This window comes from Loxodonta africana, unplaced genomic scaffold (assembly GCF_030014295.1).
Source record: "Loxodonta africana isolate mLoxAfr1 unplaced genomic scaffold, mLoxAfr1.hap2 scaffold_29, whole genome shotgun sequence".
In the NCBI taxonomy this organism is placed as follows: domain Eukaryota; kingdom Metazoa; phylum Chordata; class Mammalia; order Proboscidea; family Elephantidae; genus Loxodonta; species Loxodonta africana.
In genome coordinates, this window is record NW_026975011.1 from 3273437 (window position 1) to 3296423 (window position 22987).

At 37.8% G+C, this 22987-nt stretch overlaps 1 protein-coding gene and 2 pseudogenes across 1 annotated transcript; all 3 read left to right on the forward strand.

The window, feature by feature from the left end:
* The first annotated feature begins 285 nt into the window (after positions 1-285).
* LOC135229397 (olfactory receptor 5D13-like) lies at positions 286-4341 on the forward strand (annotated as a pseudogene).
* Positions 4342-6286: 1945 nt separating this feature from the next.
* On the forward strand, positions 6287-7197 carry LOC135229399 (olfactory receptor 5D13-like). Its single transcript, XM_064278996.1, has one exon. The coding sequence runs from the start codon at positions 6307-6309 to the stop codon at positions 7162-7164; it is 858 nt and encodes a 285-aa protein (XP_064135066.1). The 5' UTR covers positions 6287-6306; the 3' UTR covers positions 7165-7197.
* A 3799-nt stretch (positions 7198-10996) lies between these two features.
* On the forward strand, positions 10997-15968 carry LOC135229398 (olfactory receptor 5D14-like; annotated as a pseudogene).
* Positions 15969-22987: the final 7019 nt, after the last annotated feature.

Sequence of the window (22987 nt, forward strand, 5' to 3'; positions counted from 1 at the left end):
AGTAATTATCCTTAACGATTTTAAAGAAAATACATCCACCACAATGACACAAGAGAGAATTTCAACTAATTGCTTGGTTTGTGGTTCACTGAGTAATGTTTTAGTTATGATTCTCTGGGGTCTATATCTCCACGGTCATGGCAACCCAAACCCCCCGTGCCATCGAGTCGATTCTGACTCATAGCGACTCACGGTCATGGCAACAGATATAAATCCCAGAGACTGGGAAGTTTTGGACTGTGGATTTGGGTTCAGTTTTTTTTTTTTCTTTTTAATCTCTGGTATTTCTTATATCTGGGAAATAAAATGCCATTTTCCTGGCACACTCATTTAAATGTACTGTCACTTGTATTACAAACCTCAGGTCTGTTAGTTTTTTTAAAGAATGTTCAATTACTGAGAAGAAAAATGCCTGAAATTCATTAATCTTAAAAGGAAATCCTCATTAAATTAATTAATCAAAAGCTCCTGGTTTCAGGTCAGTTCAGTTCTCTTCCGGTATTTTTCTCTTAAGGTAGAAAACATGGAACACCAACTCATATGGATTAAAAATGTAATAGATCCCTTTTTATGGTTGGACCTGTTTGAATTTTCACAATAGGGCATGAAATGATCCTGAGAATTATACTGTGTGTTGCAGAAAGTGGCAGTGGTGACACTATTGAGAATTAATAGAGAAAAGTGGCAGAAGACTTTGGAGATGTTTGCTGATTTTGAACTCCCCTCGTCCTAGTTTCCATTTGAATAAAATCCTAATTCTAATCCATAGGTTTTCAACAAGTTTATTTGAAATTGCTAGGGCACAACGTCAAAGTTTTCTCTGTGTATCTTTTTGTTATGGACCTAATAAGTGTTTTAAGTAGTAGCAGAGATAGTAGCCATCTCCCTAACTTGCCAGGGTTTTGCCTAGTTAAAATAGGGTATATGTTCAAATGTTGAGGGAGAGCTTAATTATTAAAATAGCGTGAACAATAATGGATGTTTAAAATGTATCTACCCAGTCCCTTTTGTTATTGGGAAGAATACGCTCACGACAAATACTCTGTGTCGGGGCTACTTGTAGTACATGTAAAGTAGGCACTCCTGGGGCTGAGTCCAGGCAAAGCTATAAAGTTGAGACAGATCACTGATGTGTTTTAGCTTCAGCCTCATGTCTATATCCTGGGAACAGTCATTTTGTGTGTTACTATTCTCATTGCCAAGTTTATCTCATCATAAAAGAGGGCTTGCTTCGTATTGGTTAAGAAAATATATAATTTGCAGTGTAGAATTTTTTTTTAATGGAATTATTGTTGGTGAATATAAGACAGATGTGCTTTCTTGAAACTATATATGTATATATGTGTGTGTATACACACATATGCATATGCATAAGAAAGAAATTACTTTAATTTTTACCACTTATAAAATTTTAATTAATTAAATTTAATTAATAATAAAAGTTAAGCACAACAATCAATAGAAACCCCATAAAATATTCAGGAGTCAGTGTACCATTGATGGAGGTTTTGATGACAGAGACTACACGAGCATCTCAGGGATGAGGTTATGTGTAGAAATCTGAACTATTAAGTGAAAAGTTGGGCTAGATACATTTTAAGGTATATTTCAACTCAAAAATTCTGTAAGTATTTAATTCCATGCTATGCCTAGACAAGGTGGAAAATTTAAAAGTAAATAATTCTAAAATTTTTAAAGGTTCTTTGTGCTTTTATTGTACCTCCCTGGATTCTGGTTTCTTTAATTTTCTTTTATGCCCTATATGTATAGGTTAGTTTCATATTAATAATACTAACAAAGACTAGCATTTAAATAGTTATATGTATATGTAATATATATAGTAACATATAATAAAGAGTAATATATTAAAAACCCACTGCCGTCGAGTCAATTCCAACTCATAGTGACCTTATAGGACAGAGTAGAACTGCCCCATAGAGCTTCCAAGGAGCGCATGGTGGATTCGAACTGCCTACCTCTTGGTTAGCAGCTGTAGCACTTAACCACTACACCACCAGTACTTCCAAAGTTTTATATATAGAGAGAGAGAGAGAGAGAGCCCTGTCGTTGTAGTGGAAACTTTGGTGGTCTAATGGTTGACCTTAGAAACTCTCCTTGGAAACTCTATGGGCAGTTCTACTCTGTCCTGTAGGTTCAGTATGAGTTGGACTCTATTTGATGGCAAAGGGTTTGGTTTTGGATTTCGTTGGTGTAGTGGTTGAGAGATCAGCTGCAAAACCCTAAGGGGCAGTTCTACTCTGTCCTATATTGTCACTATGAATCTGAGTCAACTTAATGGCAACAGGTTTTCTTCATTTATATATTTTTTACACCAGTGTTTTTCACACTTTAGCATGCAACAAAATCACCTGGAGCCCTGATTTCACCCCAGATTATGAGTCCCATCTCAGAGTTTTTATTTAGGAGGTTGGCAGTAGGGCTGAAGAATTTGCACTCCTAATAAGTTCCCAAATGATTCTGATGTTGCTGATTTGGGGGCCATACTTTGAGACTCACTGTTTCATATCACTCCCCACAGAACCACGTGAAACCTCTTTCCTCTCTCTGCTTCTTCCTAGTTAACTTGTGTTTTTTCTCCAACAGGAATCATGTTATCCGAAGGAAATCAAAGTATCAGACCCACGTTTATACTGTTGGGTTTTTCAGAATACCCAGGACTCCAGGTTCCACTCTTCCTGACTTTCTTGTCCACCTACACAGTCACCGTGGTGGGGAATCTAGGCATGATAATAATTATCAGGATCAATCCAAAACTCCACACGATTATGTACTTTTTCCTCAGTCACTTACTTGTCTTTTGTGGATTTCTGTTATTCCACTGTAGTTACACCCAAACTGCTGGAGAACTTGATTGTGGAAGGCAGAACTATCTCTTTCTCTGGTTGCATCATGCAGTTTTGTCTTGCTTGCATATTTGGAGTGACAGAAACATTCATGTTAACGGCGATGGCTTATGACCGTTTTGTGGGAGTTTGTAACCCCTTGCTGTATACTACTACTATGTCATAGAAGCTTTGTGGTCTGCTGGTGGCTGGATCCTACACATGGGGTGTAGTGTGCTCTCTGACACTCACGTACTTTCTTCTCACAATAACTTATCGTGAGTCTAGCATTATAAATAATTTTATCTGTGACCACTCTGTAATTGTTTCCGTCTCCTGCTTGGACTCCTACATCAGTGAGATGCTGTGTTTTATTGTCACCATAATCAATGAGGTAAGCAGCCTGATGATCCTCTTTACTTCTTATGTATTCGTTTTTATCACTGTCATGAAGATGCCTTCTACAAGTGGACGCCATAAAACCTTCTCTACCTGTGCCTCCCACCTGACCGCCATCACCATCTTCCATGGGACCATCCTTTTCCTCTACTGTATCCCTAACCCCTAAACTTCCTGGCTCATAATTAAAGTGGATTCTGTGTTTTATACTGTAGTGATTCCCACATTGAATCCGTTAATCTACAGCCTTAGGAACAAGGATGTGACGGACACATTCAGAAAATTAGTTAAAACAAAACTCCTTTTTCAATCACCATGATATTGTTAGGTTCAGTATTTTATATTCCAAAAATAATTTGATTCATTATGCTAAAGATTGTTCAACTCGCATAGTATAATTTATTATTCAGATTATTTTACCCAGTAGCCTGTGAGTTAATACATCTACAGTAGTAGCATATGTATGATTTTATGATGCCTGATGTTTCCATACATCAATGTTTAGTGAAATAGCTCTAAAGCACATGTAAACCAAAAATTAAAAAAATTAAATAAAATTCTCAACTTGTTGCAATATATGTGAATTATTTTAAAATACTTTACCATATATGGTGTAATTTTTTATGTGTGTTCCCAAAGTAAATCAAATTCCTAGTTTATCAAATATGCACAAATCCAGGATATTCCCCTAGAATTCTAAACAGAAATTCTGTCCTCTAGAGGTGGCTTTAACAAGTGCTTCAGCTTATGGTGTCTTGTACACAAGGCAACCTTTTGATAGTTATTACACTGAATAGCAGAATTCATCTTTATTAAATAAAAAATATGGCCTGCTCACTAGGAAACCCAATTTAATTGAAGTATTGTTTTACCAGCCTAATAGTCATTTTATCATTTTTTTCTAAAGAAAGTATTTGAATAATTAAAAGAATAGGCTAATGGAGTAAGGAGATACCTATAGATCAATGGAATAGAATAGTGTCCAAATATACTCATACATTTTTTCTCATTTAAATTTCAACGGAGAAAGGATACTTTTTCAACAAAATAATTTGGGAACAATGAGATACTCCTATTGAAAAATTAACCTTAGGTCTTACCTCATACCATACACAAATATTAATTTGAATTGAAAGTTAAAACTTAACAGAAATTTAAAAATGGCAGAAATATAGGAAAATTTTTGAACACTTGGCATAAGGGCTTTTTTACATAGAACAAAAAGAATGAATTAAAAATTGATAAAATGAATTTTATCAACATGAAAAATGACTGCTCTTCAAAGACACCATTAAGAAAAAGGAAAGGTCAGCCACAAACTGTGAGAAAATACTTGCAATATATACGCCTGACAATTGATGTATATGTAGAACATATACAGAAGTTATCCAACCAGCCGATGAGCACTTGAAAAGCTACTCGGCATCATTAGTCATCAGTGCAACGTGTATTAAATCTAAAATGAGACACCACTACTTACCCAATGGAATGGCTAAAGTTAAAAAGATAGAAATGTCAAATATTCCTGTGAACACGGATGAGGTGGAATATTCATGTACTTCAAATGGAAATGTAGCAGGTAAAATATACTTGAAAAACAGTTTAGTGGTATCTTATGAACTTACACAGGAACTTTATATAAAATTGAGCAGTTTCTTCCCTAAGTGCTTATTTACCCAAGAGAAATGAAATCAAATATTTTAACTTAGGAGAAAATGGTTCTTGTTAATGTATGCAACTATATATATATATATAAAAAAAACTACATAGTGGAGGAAAAAAAATACAGTGGTGTGTGTTTGTGGGTGGGTGTGTGTGTGTTCCTTTTATGAATACTTCTTGCTCTTTTCTTAAGTGATATTTCAACAAGAGGTACATTTTTTTTCATGATGAGTTATCAAGCATAAACAGGAGAAGGCAGGAAGGATAGGACAACCTGTTGTCATTTTAATCCAGGGAAAATGAAATATAGTGACTGGACGGCACACAACAACAATGCCTTCAAAACCAAAAAAACAAACCCCGCTGCCCTAGAGTCAATTCGAACTCATAGCGACCCTGCAGGACAGAGTAGAACTGCCCCGTAGCGTTTCCAAGGAGCACCTGGTGGATTCAAACTGCTGACCTCTTGGTTAGCAGCCGTAGTACTTAACCACTATTGCACCAGGGTTTCCACACACATAAATAAAATATATGTCTATAATAGGTAAATCTGCACCTCTTTCGTGCCTTTGCTGACCTTGATCTTCTCATAATTCAAATTCATCTAAGCTAAGAAGTTTTGGGAACTGGACTGATGAGGTATAATTCCCCTCTGATATAAGTGTCTTGTTGAGATCAAAGGTGGAGTTGTTTGTCTAAAAAGGGATGGCTTTTCAACTGCAATTACTTCTGATATAGGACAGAACATCTCTATAACTCAATGTTTGGATCAGGACAAGAAAAACAATTCTTGCTTTTAAACAGGCAGAATTTAGAACAGCAATTGCTCATAAAAGTATTACAAGGTCCACTGGAGTAAAAAAGATGCCTGAAAAGAAGAGAAAAAAAAAAAAATCAGATAGTTCATTTTTGTGGTGATACCAGTTTCTTATGACCCACTTTTTCTTCTGACCCTAACCACTCAGAGTTAGGTCAGATCTCAAAGATAAAGAGCACAATCGTCCAGAGTCCATGTCTCCTCAAGACCTCAGATATCAGCTGCAAGCTAGGGGGTCTGCAGGCCCCTCACATCTGACCTGTTAACTCCCACAGCTCCCTGAGGTTTGAGAATTTGCTAAAATGACACACAGAAATCAATTCCAATTTCATTATGGCAAAAAAGGATCAAAATGAAGAGACATATAAGGAAAGATCTGGACATGTCATTGACTGCTAACCTAAGGGATGGCAGTTTAAACCCACCTAGCAGCTCCTGGAAGGAAGGCCTGGCAAACTGCTTCCATAAACATCACAGTCAACAAAACCATGTGGAGTAGTTTTACTCCGTAAGACATGGAGTTGCCATGAGTTAGAGTCAAATGGATGGTTTTTTGAGGGGAGGTTCAAAACTCAGCTTGTCTACATGGTCACTGTGGTGGGGAACCTGGGCATGATTGTGATCATCAGGATCAACCCCAAACGCCACACCCCCATGTTCTTTTTCCTCAGTCACTTGTCTTTTGTTGATTTCTGCTACTCCACTATAGTTACACCCAAACTATTAGAAAACTTGGTTGTGGGAGACAGAACCATCTCCTTCACAGAGTGCATCACGCAGTTCTTCTTGGCTTGTATATTTGCAGTTGCAGAAACATTCATGTTGGCAGTGATGGCCTATGACCGTTTTGTGGCAGTTTGTAACCCCCTGCTTTACACCGTCGTCATGTCCCAAAAGCTCTGGGCATCATTAGTCGGTGGGCCCTGTGCATGGGGTATAGTTGCTTCCCTGACACTCACTTATTTTCTCCTGACATTATCCTTTTGTGGCTCTACCATCATAAATAACTTTGTCTGTGAGCACTCGGTTATTGTTTCTGTCTCCTGCTCTGATCCCTGTATCATCCAGGTGCTTTGTTTTCTCTTTGCCATATTCAATGAGGTCAGCAACCTGGTGATTATCTTCGCTACACTTTTCATTTCTGTAACTGTCATAAAAATGCCTTTCAATGGGGGGCGCCAAAAAATCTTCTCCACCTATGCCTCCCACTTGACCGCCATCGCCATTTTCCATGAGACTGTCCTGTTCCTCTATTGTGTACCCCACTCCAAAACCTCATGGCTCATAGTCAAAGTAGAATCTGTGTTTTATACAGTGGTCATCCCCATGCCGAACCCCCTGATCTACAAACAAAGATGTGAAGGAGACTGTCAGAAAGTTCATGAGCCACCTAACACAATCTTGAAGATTTATGTATTTTTCTGGAAAGAGTTTGCTTTATGATGTTAAAAATCATTCAATGTTTCTAGAAGAGATGGTAATTCAAATTATTTAGTCAATTTACCCATCTAATTTTTTAAATCTATTGCAGCATACCAGTTATCTAATAATTTGATTTTTAGTCATTTCAATCTTTACTAAAATAGGTTTGAATCATACGTGAAGTGAATCAAGCATAGTGGATTGAATAGCATCTCCCCCCAAAATACTCATACCCACCTAGAACTTCAGAATATAACCTTTTTGGAGACAGATTCTTTGCAGATGTAGTTAAGGATTAACATAAATTCATATTTTCTTAACACTAAAACCCATTGCCTCAGAATTAATTTCCACTCAAAGAGACCTTATAGGACAGAGTAGAGCTACCCCATAGGAATTCCAAGGCTGTAATCTTTATGGAAGCTGACTGCCACATCTTTTTCCTGTGGAGCAGCTGGTGGGTTTGAACTGCCACCTTTAGGTTAGCAGCCAAATTCTTAACCACTGTGCCACCAGGACTCCTACATACTCTCTTAGGGCAGGCTATGAATCCAGTAAGTCTCATTATGACAACCAGACAAGGACACAGAGTCACACAGAGAAGAAAGCCATGTAGAGATGAAGGCAGGACTTGGAGTTACGCTACTACAAGCCCAGGAATACAAGGACCGATGGGAAGCTGGAAGAGTCAAGGAAGGATTTCCTTCTAGGGTCTTTAGAGGGACCATGTCCCTGCCATTACCTTCATTTCAAACATTTGGCCTCCAGAACTGTAAGCAAATAAATTTCTGGTCTTTTAAGCCACCAAGTTTGTGGTAATTTCTTGTGGTAGCCCTAAGAATCTAATATTTAGCAAGTAAACATTCAATCATAAAACTCAAATTGTTTGACACACATATTAGCATGGTACATGATTAAAAAACAAACAGCAACAACAACAGCAGCAAAATTCTTCAATCCTCTTTAAACAATGTGCATGTCAAAGTTACAGAAAATTCTGAAAAATTATAGCTGACTAGGATTTTGGAGCCCTGGTGACACAGTGGTTAAGAGCTACAGCTGCTAACCTAAAGGTCAGCAGTTTGCATCCACCAACTGCTCCTTGGAGACCCTACAGGGCAGTTTTACTCTGTCCTATAGGGCTGCTGAGTCAGAATCAACTTGACACCAAGGGTTTGGTTTGGTTTATGGAGGAGTATGCATGTAGGAGAATTACCACTAAGAGCCTGGAGGCACTATCTCTAAACTCCAACCAAGTTCTTTATTTCTTTCCTTAAGGCCTCATATATGTTTGTTATGGTACAGGAAGTGATGGTAAACATGATACCACCAAGGGTGAAGAAAAAATGTTGATTTCTATGTGAAGGTCCTGATGGGTAACCAAGGTAACAAAAGTGAAAAAAAAGTCATAGTTAAGAATCTCACAAATCTCAGCCTGTTACGTCAAACACTCTCCTTCCTCATGCCAATAGCCTCTTAGTAACAACATTTTAGAGAAAATAATCTGCGGCTAAACAACAAGGGATCTTACGTTGATATCAATCTTCCGTGTATCATACCAAGGAGCACATAGAAAGAGACAGAAGAGCAGAAAACGGACAGGTAGAAGCAAACATAAAATGATCAGCATGATAGACGCTAAAAAATGTGTTGAATTAATGGATGAATGAGTTCAATCTACTATTCTATTCTCATTTCTAGCATCCTGTTAAGTATACAGAAGACAGGGGAAAAAAAAAATACTGGATCTTACCATCTTACCAACATGATTTTAGCACTTAGCAGTGGTTTTTACACTTTAAAGTTCCTATGTGTCACCCAAGTTCCTTCTTAAATGTGGATACTGTTGAGTCCCATTCCTAGGAATTCTGATCTCAGAAGTTTTGGGGGCCTAGAAGACTAGAATCCTAGGCAATTTTATTACAGATGTGGTAAGAACCTTTGATGTGAGAAATCCTGCTTTAGCTTAAAAAACAACCAAAACCCAGTGCCGTCGAGTCTTAATTCCATAGGACATTTAGTAATGTGCAAATAAAGGCTGGTAGTCAACTTCGTGCTACAACTTTTCTGTGTGATTACAAGGAAATTCCAGTCTTTGACGATGGTACAAAGAACCTGGCTCTTGTCTTAGTTAATTGGCTTGAGGCATAGTTGCTAGTGATTCCCCAGAGTTGGAGTCCCAAGGGCTGTAGAGGTAGATGTAATCGCTGTGGTGCTCCCGAAATACTCAGCTTACAGTGGTGGCCTGTTTCTCTGCAGCAGGTGAGTTGCCTCAGGTTTTTTTTTTTTTTTTTTAATGAAATAGTGAAAATATTATTTCCCTGATATGATAATAGGACGTCCTTTGATTTTTTTTCCAATGTTAAGTCACTAAAACTGTTAAGTCTATGCCCAATCATATTAAGGAAAGAACTTAATAATCATGGACATATTTGGCTTTATTATCCATTGACAGGAATTTCACAAAGAATAGAATAAATTTTTTACTTGAAAATGGATATTTTCCCATATCCTCTTTATATGCACCTTAAATTGGTATATAAACTTTTTATAAGAAAGAATTGACTAAGCAAGCTGCAATTCATATGCAAACATAACTTTCTGGTTAGTCCTGTTGTAACTCTAATTTGATAAATCTCGGAACCTCTAAAATATATACATATACACATGTACACATGTGTGCATATGTGCGTGTATGCATGTGTGTATTATGAATGCATATGCATACTTACACATCTATGTGTCTGTTGTCATCAAGTAGATTGCAACTCTTAGCGACCATATGGTAGAGAGCAGAACTCCCCATATGGTTTCCAAGGTTGTAAATCCTTATGGAAGCTGACTACAACACCTTTCTCCCTCCAGAAGCTGGGGGTTTGAACTGCCAGCCTTTCAGCTTTAACCACTACTCCACCCAAACCAAAACCAAACCCGTTCACATCAAGTTGGTTTGGACTAATATTGACCCAATAGGACAGAGTAGAACTGTCCCATAGGTTTCTAAGGAGTAGCTACTGGGTTTGTACTGCTGATCTTTTTGGTTAGCAGCCAAACTCCTAACCACTACTCCACCAAGGCTCCTCATGTATGTATAATGCCTGGGCTATGATAGAAGCTAAGCTTTAACTGATAAATTAAGCCATAAACTCTAATAGAGTGGGTATACCTCTCAGGTCAAAAGGAAGTCATTGCCCTCTTTAGCGTCAACCACTGGGCAACTAAGCAATTCAACAGAAGTAGTAGCCCGCATGGATTAAAAAGTGCTAATGAGATCTCGACGGCAGTGGGTTTTGGTTTAGGAATGAGATCACTCTGCTTTCTTCTTAGGTTGTCTGGTATCTTATTTTAAACTTAGAAGTATATTCCTTTAAATATTTTATTTAATTTGAGTATATAGGCAAAAAAACGCAGCAGCATATTTTGTTTCTCGAGGCAAAAATTTTACATTTTTTTCACAGAATCTCACTAGCTTATGTGCTGTAGGTATGTGAAAAAGTTTGCTCAGTACCAGTTATGTGTGTTTGATGCTACTATCTAATGTGCGCATCCAAGGATAAAGTTAACTCGTGTGTAAATATAACTCCTATACACTCAATATCATAAGTACTTATAGGAAACCCATATTCCAATATCCCAAAAGACAATGGAAATGCTTTGACATTTTAGACATCAGCTTGGTTTGGTATACACATTGCAGTTATTTGGGTGAGGCATTTTCTACATGGAGAGAACTAGTTCCAATAACTGTTTCTTCATGTTATCTTTTCTCTACCAGAACAAATCATAACACATTTGTCATTCACTCCCCACATCTTCTCTTTTGGCAGGAACAACTCTCTCTTCTCATCTCTTTCCATTGAAAGGAAGTGTGACAATGGCTGAAAGAAACCTGAGTGTGGAGACAACCTTTGCCCTCTTGGGATTCACAGATTACCCAGAGCTTCAGATCCCTCTCTTCCTTGTGTTTCTGATCACATACATTGTCACCGTGGTAGGGAATCTTGGGATGATAGTGATCATCAAGATTAACCCCAAATCTCACACCCCCATGTACTTTTTCCTTAGTCACCTTTCTTTTGTTGATTTTTGTTACTCCTCTATCGTTACTCCAAAGCTACTTGAAAACTTGGTCATGGCAGACAAAAGCATCTTCTACTTTAGCTGCATGCTCCAGTTCTTCTTGTCCTGCACTGCAGTGGTGACTGAGTCCTTCCTGCTGGCAGTGATGGCCTATGACCACTTAGTGGCCATCTGCAATCCTCTGCTCTATACAGTGGCCATGTCACAAAGACTCTGTGCCCTGCTGGTGGCTGGCTCATATCTGTGGGGGATGTTTGGCCCCTTGGTACTCCTTTGCTATGCTCTCCTTCTAGACTTTTCTGGTCACAATGTAATCAACCACTTTTTCTGTGAGTATACTGCTCTCATAGCTGTCTCTAGTTCTGATATACACATTCCCCAAAGTCTGCTTCTTGGGTTTGCCACCTTCAATGAGGTGAGTACACTACTAATCATTCTTACTTCGTATGTTTTTATTTTTGTGACTGTACTAAAAATCCAATCTGCCAGTGGACGTCGCAAAGCCTTCTTTCTCCACCTGTGCCTCCCACCTGACTGCCATCACCATCTTCCACGGGACCATCCTTTCCCTCTACTGTGTGCCTAACTCCAAAAACTCTCAGCAGACAAAGTGGCCTCTGTATTCTACACAGTGGTTAACCCCATGCTGAACCCCCTCATCTATAGCCGGAGGAACAAAGATGTGAAGGTTGCCTTCTGGAAATTAATGGACACAAAAGTCCTCTTTCGCTGACCCAATCACAAAACATGAACTTTGGTATGATACAGCAAGTGGGTATGACTAGTTCCAATCTCTGAACAAAGTGTTTCAAGAGGTAGCCTACTCGGTGAGCTACTTTTTGTAAAATTAACAATTTTACTGCATGTTTTAACACACCCATGAGTTTCTGTAGAATTTCTCTGGATCCCAAAGCTCCTTCATGCTTAGAACAATGATTCCACATAGCATCATTATTAGTAGATTGTAACAGTTATTTAATGACTGTGCTATGTTTTCCAATTCCGTATGCTCTTCCTTCACTTGTGATTCCTTTGCAGGTTTTCCAGATTAATTTATATTGACCAACAATGCAGGTTTCTAATTCTGTAAAAATATCTAAGCAACTTGAGTGCGAAGTTAAATTTAAACAACACAAAAAGTCGTCCATCAAATCATCTTGCCATGCATGTCTGACATAAATTAAAAGTGTTCTGCCGCTTTCAATATCAGTGTTTCTTACATTGAATTCTCAAGATGTGCCCAATGTCCATGGCTGTCAATATTGAGTCTGATTTTCAAAATCCATAGGTGGCTTAAGATGTTGTTGTTGTTAGGTGCCCTCGAGTGGGTTGAACTCATAGCAAAGCTGTGCACAACAGAACAAAACACTGCCCAGTCCTGCACCATCCTTACAGTCTTTGTTATGCTTGAGCCCACTGTTGCACCCACTGTGTCAATCCACCTCGTTGACGGTGTTCCTCTTTTCCACTGACCCTGTACTTTACCAAGCATGATGTCCTTCTCCAGAGATTGATCCCTCCTGGCAACATGTCCAAAGTGTGTAAGACCCAGTCTCTCCATCCTTGCTTCTAAGGAGCATTCTGGTTTTACTACTTCCAAGATAGATTTGTTCATTCTTTTGGCAGTCCGTGGTATATTCAATATTCTTCCCCAACAACACAATTCCAAGGCTTTAATTTTTCTCCCATCTTCCTTATTCATTATCCAGCTTTCACATGCATATGATGAAAATACCATGGCTTGGGTCAGACACACCTTAATCTTTGAGGGGAGGTCTTTGCTTTTCAACATTTTTAAGAAGTCCTTTGCCGCAGATTTGCCCAGTGCAATATAACTTTTGATTTCTTGACTGCTGCTTCCATGGGTGTTGATTGTGGATCCAAGTAAAATGAAATCCTTGACAACTTCAATATTTTCTCTATCATGATGTTGTTTTTTGGTTTAGTTGTGAGGATTTTGGTTTTCTTTATGTTGAGGTGCAATCCATACTGAAGGCTGTGGTCTTTGATCTTCCTCAGTAAGTGCTTCCAGTCCTGTTCACTTTCAGCAAACAAGGTTGTGTCATTTGCGTAAGGCAGGTTGTTAATGAGTCTTCCTGCAATCCTGATGCCTTGTTCTTCTTCCTATAGTCCAATTTTTCAGATTATTTGCTCAGCATACAGATTAAGTAGGTATGGTGATAGGATACAACCCTGACACACACCTTTTCTGACTTTAAACCACACAGTATCCCCTTGTTCTTTCGGAACAACTGCCTCTTGATCTATGTTCAGGTTCCTCATGGACCCAATTAAGTGTTCTGGAATTCCCATGGTTTGCAATGTTGTCCATAATTTGTTATGATCCACACAGTTGAATGCCTTTGCATAATCAATAAAACACAGGTAAACATCCTTCTGGTATTCTCTGCTTTCAGCCAGAATTCTTCTGACATCAGCAATGATATCCCTCGTTCCATGTCCTCTTCTGAATCCGGTCTGAATTTCTGGAGGTTCCCTGTCAATATACTGCTGCAGCCAGTTTTGAATGATTGTCAGGAAAATTTTGCTTGCATGTGATATTCATGGTATTGTTCTATAATTTCTGCATTCAGTTGGGTCACCTTTCTTGGGAATAGGCATAAATATGGATCTCCTCCAGTCAGTTGGCCAGGAAATTGTCTTCCATATTTCTTGGCATAGACGAGTGAGCACTTCCAGTGCTGAATCTGTTTGTTGAAGCATCTCAATTGATATTCCATCAATTTTTGGAGCCTTGTTTGTCACCAATGCCTTCAGAGCAGCTTGGACTTCTTCCTTCAGCACCATCAGTTCCTGATTTTATGCTACCTCTTGTAATGGTTGAACATCATTGACTAATTCTCTTTGTTATAGTGACTCTATATTCCTTCCATCTTCTTTTGATGCTTCCTGTGTTGTCTAATATTCTCCCCATAGAATCCTTCACTATTGCAACTCCAGGCTTCATTTTTTCTTCAGTTCTTTCAGCTTGAGAAATGCCAAGCATGTTCTCTCATTTTGGTTTTCTACCTCCAGTTCTTTTCACGTGTTGTTATAATACTTTGTCTTCTTGAGCCTTCCTTTGAAATCTTCCATGCGATTCTTTTAATTCATCGTTTTCCTTTTGCTTTAGCTGCTTGACATTCGAGAGCAAGTTTCAGAGTCTCCTCTGACATCCATCTTGGTCTTTTCTTTCTTTTGTGTCTTTTCAATGACCTCTTGCTTCTTTCATGTATGATGTCCTTCCACAACTCGTCTGATTTTTGGTCATTAGTGTTCAACACGTCTACTCTATTTTTTAGATGATCTCTGAACTCAGGTGGAATATACTCAAGGTCATATTTTGGCTCTTGTGGACTTGCTCTGATTCTCTACTATTTCAGCTTGAACTTGCACATAAGTCATTGATGTTCTGTTCCATGATCGGCCCCTGGCCTTGTTCTGACTGATGATATTGAGCCCTTTCCATAGTCTCTTTCCACAGATATAGTCGATTTGATTCCTGTGTGTTCCATCTTGAGAGGTCCGCGTGTATAGTCACTGTTTATGTTGGTGATAAAAGGTATTTGCAATGAAGAAGTCGTTGGTGTTGTAAAATTCTATCATTTGACCTCCGGCATTGTTTCTATCACCAAGGCCATTTTCCCAACTACCGATCCTTCATCTTTGTTTCATATTCCAATCACCAGTAAATATCAATGCATCCTGATTGCATGTTCAATTTCAGACTGCAGAAACTGATAAAAACCTTCAGTTTCTTCATCTTTGGCCTTAGTGGTTGGTGTGTAAAATTTGAATAATAATCATATTAACTGGTTTTCCTTGTAGGCATATGGATATTATCCTATCACTGACAGCGTTATACTTCAAGATAGATCTTGAAAATTTCTTTTTGACAATGAATGCAACACCATTCTTCATGTTGTCATTCCTGGCATGGTAGCCTATATGATTGTCCAATTCAAAATGGCCAATACCAGTCCATTTTAGCTCATTAATGCCTAGGATATTGATGTTTATGCATTCCTTTTCTTTTTTGACCATTTCCAATTTTCCTAGATTCATACTTCCTACATTTCAGGTTCTGATTATTAATGGATGTTTGCAGCTGTTTTTTCTCATTTGGAGTCATGTCACTTCAGAAAATGAAGGTCCTGAAAGCTTTATTCCATCCATGTCATTAAGGTCGATTTTACTTTGAGGAGGTAGCTCTTCTCCAGTCACCTTTCCAGTGACTTGCAAACCTGGAGGGCTCATCTTCCAGCACTATATCAGACAATGTTCCACTGCTATTCATAAGGCTTTCACTGGCTAATTCTTTTCAGAAGTAGACTGCCAGTTCCTTTTTCCTAGTCTGTCTTAGTCCGGAAGCTCAGCTGAAACCTGTCGGTCATGGGTAACCCTGCTGGTATCTGAATACTGGTAGCACAGCTTCCAGCATCACAGCAATGCACAAGCCCCCACAGTATGGCAAACTGACATGTGCGTGGGAGTGGTTTAGGATATTACATACTTAACACATGTTTTTTTTATAATGAGTGTAAAAGCTATAGGACACAGTCTGATATATAATAGATATTCATCTTCATGATTTTTTAGAATTATGGTTTAGGATATCACATACTTTGCCCATAATTCTAAAATATCATGAAGATGAATATCTATTATATGTCAGACTGTGTCCTATATTTTTTGCACTCACTATAAAAAAAAATTACTTCCATTCTACTAATTTAAATTTTATATTATTAACCATCTCATTTTACTGATGAGGAAGTCAAGGCTCAGAAATATTTAAGGTTTTCCAAGATTATCTGGGTTAATAAATAACAACAAAACCCAAAACCTCTTACTTTCCAGTCATTTCAGGCTCATGGGAAAGCTGTGTTACAGAGTAGAACATCTCCAGAGGGATTTATTGGCTGTAATCTTTATAGAAGCAGACCGCTAAACTTTTCTTCATCAGCCCCTCCGTGTGGGTTCGAACCACCAACCTTATGTTTAGTAGTCGAGTGCAAACTGCTTGTGCCACCCAGAGACCTAATAAATAACAATGATGTGACTTTTTAAAAATAATTGTACCATCAGTATTTTATCCTGCCATGCTTGCTTCTTTAGGTTATTGGCTATACTCTTTCTCAAAAACAGTAAATATGATTTTTTAAAAATAATTCTTTCTCTAAATTATAGATTTTTAAGACAGTTATTTCCTGTTTTGTCGGAGTAATTTAGAAGCTAGTGATTAAGTGAAACAATTGAATTACCAGTAAATTTCCCATGTCTAATTCACTACTTTCAATGTCATTACAAAAATTATTATGATAAGCAACAAAATAACTATCATTATCAACATTGTCGTGGGTTGAGTTTTGTCCCCCAAAATATGTGTCAACTTAGTTAGGCCATGATTCGCAGTATTGTGTGGTTGTCCTCCATTTTGTGTTAGTAATTTTCCTGTGTGTCGTAAATCCTAATCTCTGCCTGTGGTTAATGAGGCAAGATTAGATTATGTTGAAGAGGATAAGGGTAGGATTGTAACACCATTACTAAGATCACCTTCCTGATCCAAGGTCAAAGGAGTTTCCCTGGGGCATGACCTGCACCACCTTTTGTTTTACATAAGATAAAAGGAAAGGGAAGAAGCAGGGAGTGGGATTTTATACCACCAAGAAAGCAGAGTCCAGATTGAAGCTCCTAATGCAGGGAAAGATTGCGGACCAGGGCCTCCTTCCAGAGCCAACAGAGAGAGAAAGCCTTCCCCTGGAGCTGATGTCCTGAATTTGGACTTGCAGCCTACTACACTGTGAGAGAATAAATTTTTGTGTTAAAGCCATCCACTTGTGGTATTTCTGTTATAAGCAGCACTAGATAACAAAGACAGACATCATGTTTTTTTTTTTCCAATTATTTTCTATATACATTATGTAGGTGATAAATTTTTTATATACCCATTTTTTAAACTATTAAACATATAAATAGGAAAGGAAAGCATTTATATTACAGTAAAATGGTCCTTACTCAGTAACTGATATTTTGAATCCCAGAGATCATGGTGGAATGATATAAGTGGTTGGAAAGAAGTAGGAGATGTGTCAGAAACCATATGGGGATTGGCAAATGGGTGATGAGGGAGGTCTCAAGCATTTCTGGGCTTCAGTGAACAACTAACTTCATAGATATAAAGGGTATAATGAGATTAATCTTTATGAGCCTAACATTATTGAGAAGAGTCTGTGAATATTGAGAAGAAGATGGGTTTGAGGGTTGTTATTAGATTCAGAAATATTCTGGAGACACCCTGTCTCTTCCTATCCTGGGCTTTAGGAGTAGAAGCCTCCTCTGAGTAGTCAGGCACTCACTTGAATTCTGTTCTATTGCAACCTGCAGGAGTTTCTCATACTCCACGTCTATTTAGGTATGGCCCAACTTTATATGAGTAGACATTTGAACCTCACTTAAAGAGAAAAGTATTGAATAAACACTGTGAAAAACAGGGACTACCTGAAATTGCCCTGGATATGAAAATCAATTTCTCATGCCTGTTGTGTTGGCATCAAGGAATGTTATGGTGTCCTGTTTGAGATGTATCTTAAACATTTGTTCTCAGAAAAGCTGGAAATTTGATTCAGGAGGGCAAATTCTATTTATCAAAATGGCTTACTTATTAAAACTGTCATTTTTTTGCTACTTGTATGAAGACATATGAGTGATTTTTGTATATTTATGTATCAAGTAATTTTGCAAAACTATCAATTTTTTATCAATTTAGTATACATATTCTTTTGTAATATATATATTTTTTCTTTTCAAGGCATATAGTATGAAACATGGCACATTTCTGTTTCTATTTACTATAATTATTTGCTTGTTTATTTATATATTTGTTCATGTTGCATAGTTACTTGCTACTCCACTATGCTAGGTAAAAGTTACAGTTCAGTGACTGACAAAAATAAGGACTGCCTGCAATACTATGTTTTTTGTGATTTCTAAGATATATATTTGTCTATATCTACATGATTTTTTTGATATTAAAATCACATATCTTTGTCAAATGCCTCTTTAATTCTATCAATTACGTTCACTGGGCTGACTTTTTTTAAAGATTTAATTGTGTTTTAGGTGAAAGTTTTTAGGGCAAATTAGTTTTTCATTCAAAAATTTATACACAATTTGTTTTGTGACATTGGTTGCAATTGCTCAATGTGTCAGCACTCTCCCCCTTTCCCTGTCCACCTTAGGCTCTTGGTGTCCATTCATCCAGTTTTCATGCCCATCCTGCCTTCCCATCTTTGCTTTGGGCAGGTGTTGCCCATTTTATCTTGTATACTTGATTGAACTAAGAAGCACATTCCTCACGAGAGATATTGTGTATGCAGAGGTTAAGAGCCTGGCTGCTAAAAGATTGGTGGTTCTAATCCACCAGCCTCTCCTCAGAAACCCTATGGGGGCAGCTCTACTCTGTCCTATAGGGCCACTATGAGTCAGAATCAAACTGATGGCAGTGGTTTTAATCTTTGGCTGCAACAATGGGCTCAAGCATAACAACGATTGTGAGGATGGCACAGGACTCTGCAATGTCTTGTTCTGTTGTATACAGAGTCGCTATGAGTTGGAACTAACTTAACAGCAGCTATCAACAACATCAACAACAACGATAATCTTTGGCTGAAGGGTAGACTTCGGGAGTGGCTTCAGTTCTGAGTTAGCAGGGTGTCTGTGGGCCACAGTCTCAGGGGTTCCTCCACTCTCTGTCAGGCCAGTAAGTATGGTCTTTTTTTGTGAATTTGAATTGTGTTCTACTTTTTTTTTCCTGCTGTAAGGGACCCTGTGTTGTGATTCCTGTCAGAGCAGTCAATGTTGGTAATAGGGTACCATCTAGTTCTTCAAGGCTCATGCTGATGGAGGCTGTGGTTCATGTGGTCCATTAGTCCTTTGGACTAATATTTTATTTGTGTTTTTGGTTTTCCTCCTTCTTTTTTGCTCCAAAAGTGATAAGACTAATGGACGTACCTTAGATGGCTACTTGCAAGCTTTTAAGATCCCAGATGCTACTCACCAAAGTAGGATGTAGAACATTTTATTCATGAACTATGTTATGTCAGTTGACTTAGATGTCCCATGAGACCATGGTCTTCAGTCTCCAGTCCAAGTAACTTGGTCCCTCCAGGTGTTTGGATGTGTCAAGGAAACTTCTATGACTTTGCCTTGGTCAAGTTGTGTTGAATTTCCCTATATTGCATATTCTCTTTCCCTTCACCAAAATTACCTTGTCTATCTTTTTTTTACTATTTAGTTAGTGATTTACCCTCCCCACTCCAACCCTCCCTAGTAACCACCAAAGGCAGATTTTTTTTTTCTGTGTGTAAACCTTTTTTTGGGTTTGAGAATGTAGTCTCATACGATATTTTTCCTTTTGCTGAGCATCAGAGTATTTAAGAACTCTCCACTATGTAATAATGTAAAGAATCTTGTAATCAAATGGAAATACACTGTATCACAAAATAATCACAAGGCTGATATTTATGAAAATAGCAGCGAATATGGATTACCATTAAACATAGAAGTGTTACCACTTAAACCCTTAAAACCATGACTGTGATTCAGACCTTGAATAAAAACTGATAAACTGCATTTTAACAAGTTTCTGTCACCTAATCTTCCAAATTATGATCATGCTACATATTTCTGTTTATTTAATTTACTTTAATTTTTGTAGTAAAAGTTATATATATATATATATATATATTCTGCACAAGTCTTGGACATCTTGCACATCCTTCGATACTCGATATTTTTTGGGTTATATTTTTTCATGTCATTTGCAAAATGTGTCTTGCTTTTAGACTAGAATACAATTTAATTTTACATTAATTTTCCTTCTTGTCACTCTAAGATTTCCTTAAAGCTTTACACTTTACTTGTAGATTATTTTAGATTTTCCACTTTTTTTATATATAATTAAATATTTTGGGTTAAATATATTGTGATTTTCTTGCTTCCAATCTTATCTTTTAATTGTTTTTCTTGCATTATTTGACTTCGGTATAATTCAGCAACATCACGAATAATGAAGAAAAGACTGAAATTGTCAAGGATTTCATTTTACTTGGATCTTGAATCAATGCTTATGGAAGCAGCACTCAAGAAATCAATGCATTGCATTAGGCAAATCAGCTGCAAAAGGCCTCTTTAAAGTGTTAAAAAAGAAAGATGTCATTTTGAGGACGAAGGTGTGCCTGAACCAAGCCATAGTGTTTTCAATTGCCTAATATGCATATGAAGGCTGGATAATGAATAAAGAAGTGATGCTGTTGGTGCTGGCAAAGAATATTCTTCTGGACTGGCAAAAGAATGAGCAGACCTGTCTTGGAAGAAGTACAACCAGAATGCTCTTTAGAAGTGAGAAAGGCAAGTCTCGTTATCAGGAGGAACCAATCCCTGGAGAAGGACCTCATACTCAGTAAAGTGGAAGGTCAGAGAAAAAGGAAGCACCTAAGAAATGGATTGACACAGTGGCTGCAGCAATGAGTTCAAGCATAACAACAATTGTGAGGGTGTTGCAGGACTAGGCAGTGTTTCATTCTGTTGTACATAGGGTTGCTATGAGTCAGAGCTGACTCAATGGTACCTAACAACAACAAAAACAATGTTGAATAAAAATGATAAAAGTGTGCTTCCCTGACTTCCTGATCTCACAGAGAAATTATTTAATATTTCATATTTAAGAATGTGTTTTGGTGTAGGTTATTTGAGATTCTTTTCCAGATTATTAAGCCCTGTGCTGTTGTACGTGTATGTGTTTTTTGCTTTTTTTTGTTTGTGAGTAGATTATTTAATTTTGTCAACTACTTTTCTTCATAAGACAACTTATGCGATTTAGCTCTTTTAATATTTTAAAAAGGCAACTTAAATTCCTTGATTTTTTAGTATTGAACCAAATTTTCCTTCTTGCTGTTGTTATTGTTAAGTGCCGTCCATTGGTTCCAACTCATAGTGACCCTATGTACAACAAAAGGAAACACTGCCCAATCCTGACCCATTCTCACAATTGTTATTATGCTTAAGGCCATTGTTGCAGCCACTGTGTCTATCCATCTCCTTGAGGGTCTTCTTCTTTTTCACTGCCCGTTTAATTTACCAAGCATGATGTCCTTCTCCAGGGACTAATGCCTCCTAACAACCTCCCCAAGGTATATGAGATGTAGTTTCGCCATCCTTGCTTCTAAGGAGCATTCTGGTTGTACTTCTTCCAAGACAGATTTGTTTGTTCTTTTGGCAGTCTGTGGTATACTAAATATTCTTCTCCAACACCACAATTCAAAGGCATCAGTTCTTTTGTTTTCCTTATTCATTCTCCAGTTTTCACATGCATATGAGGTAATTGAAAACACCATGGCTTGGGTCAGGCCCACCTTAATCTCCGAAGTGATATCTTTACTTTTAATACTTTAAGACGATCTTTTGCAGTAGATTTGCCCAATGCAATGCATCTTTTGATTTCTTGACTGCTGCTCCCAGGGGTGTTGATTGTGGATCCAAGTAAAATGAAATCCTTGACAACTTCAACTTTTTCCCCATCTGTCATGATATTGCTTATTGGCCCATTTGTTAGGATTTTTGTTTTCTTTATGTTGAGGTGTAATCCATACTTCAGGCTGTGGTCTTTGATCTTCATCAGTAAGTGCTTCAAGTCCACTTCACTTTCAGTAAGCAAGGTTGTGTCATCTGTGTAATACAGGTTATTAGTGAGTGTCCTCCAATCCTGATTCCCATTCATCTTCACATAGTCCAGCTTCTTGGATTATTTGCTCAACACACAGACTGAATCTATACGTTGAAAGGATGTAACCTTAAGGCACACCTTTCCTGACTTTAAACCACACAGGATCCCCTTGTTCTGTCGGAACAACTGCCTCTTGATCTATGTACAGGTCCTTCACAAGTACCATTAAGAGTTTTGGCATTTCCATTCTTCAGTTTTATCCATAATTTGTTATGATCTACACAGTTGAATGCTTTTGCATAGTCAATAAAACACAGGTAAACATCTTTCTGGTATTCTCTGCTTTCAGCCAGGGTCCATCTGACATCAGAAATGATATCCCTTGTTCCATGGCTTCTTCTGAATCTGGCTTGAATTCTGGTAACGCGCTATGGATATACTGCTGTAGCTACTTTTGAATGATCTTCAGCAAAATTTTACTTGCATGTGACTAATGATATTTTTTCAATAATTTCCCCATTCAACTGGATCACCTTTCTTGAGAATGGGCATAAATATGGATCTCTTCCAGTTGGTTGACCAGGTAATTACCTTCCAAATTTCTTGGCATAGACGAGTGAGCACTTCCAGTGCTGCATCCTTTGTCGAAACATCTCATTTGGTATTCAGTCAATTCCTGGGGTCCTGCTTTTTGCTAATACCTTTAGTTCAGCTTGGACTTCTTCTTTCAGTACCATTGTATCCTGCTCATATGCTATCTCCAGAAATGGTTGAATGTTAACCCATTATTTTTGGCATAGTGACTCTGAGTATTCCTTCTATCTTCTTATAATATTCCTGAAATTTTTAATATTTTTTCCCCATAGAATACTTCAATAGTGCAACTCAAGACTTGACTTTTTACTTCAGTTCTTTCAGCTGGAAAAATGCCGATTGTCTTCTTCCCTTTTGGGTTTCCATCTCCAGGTTGTTGCACAAGTCATTATAATATTTTACTTTGTCTTCTTGAGCCACCCTTTGAATCCTTCTGTCCAGCTC

Coding starts and splice junctions, on each gene's coding strand:
- LOC135229399 (XM_064278996.1), top strand. CDS start 6,307: ATGGTCACTGTGGTGGGGAACCTGGGCATGATTGTGATCATCAGGATC.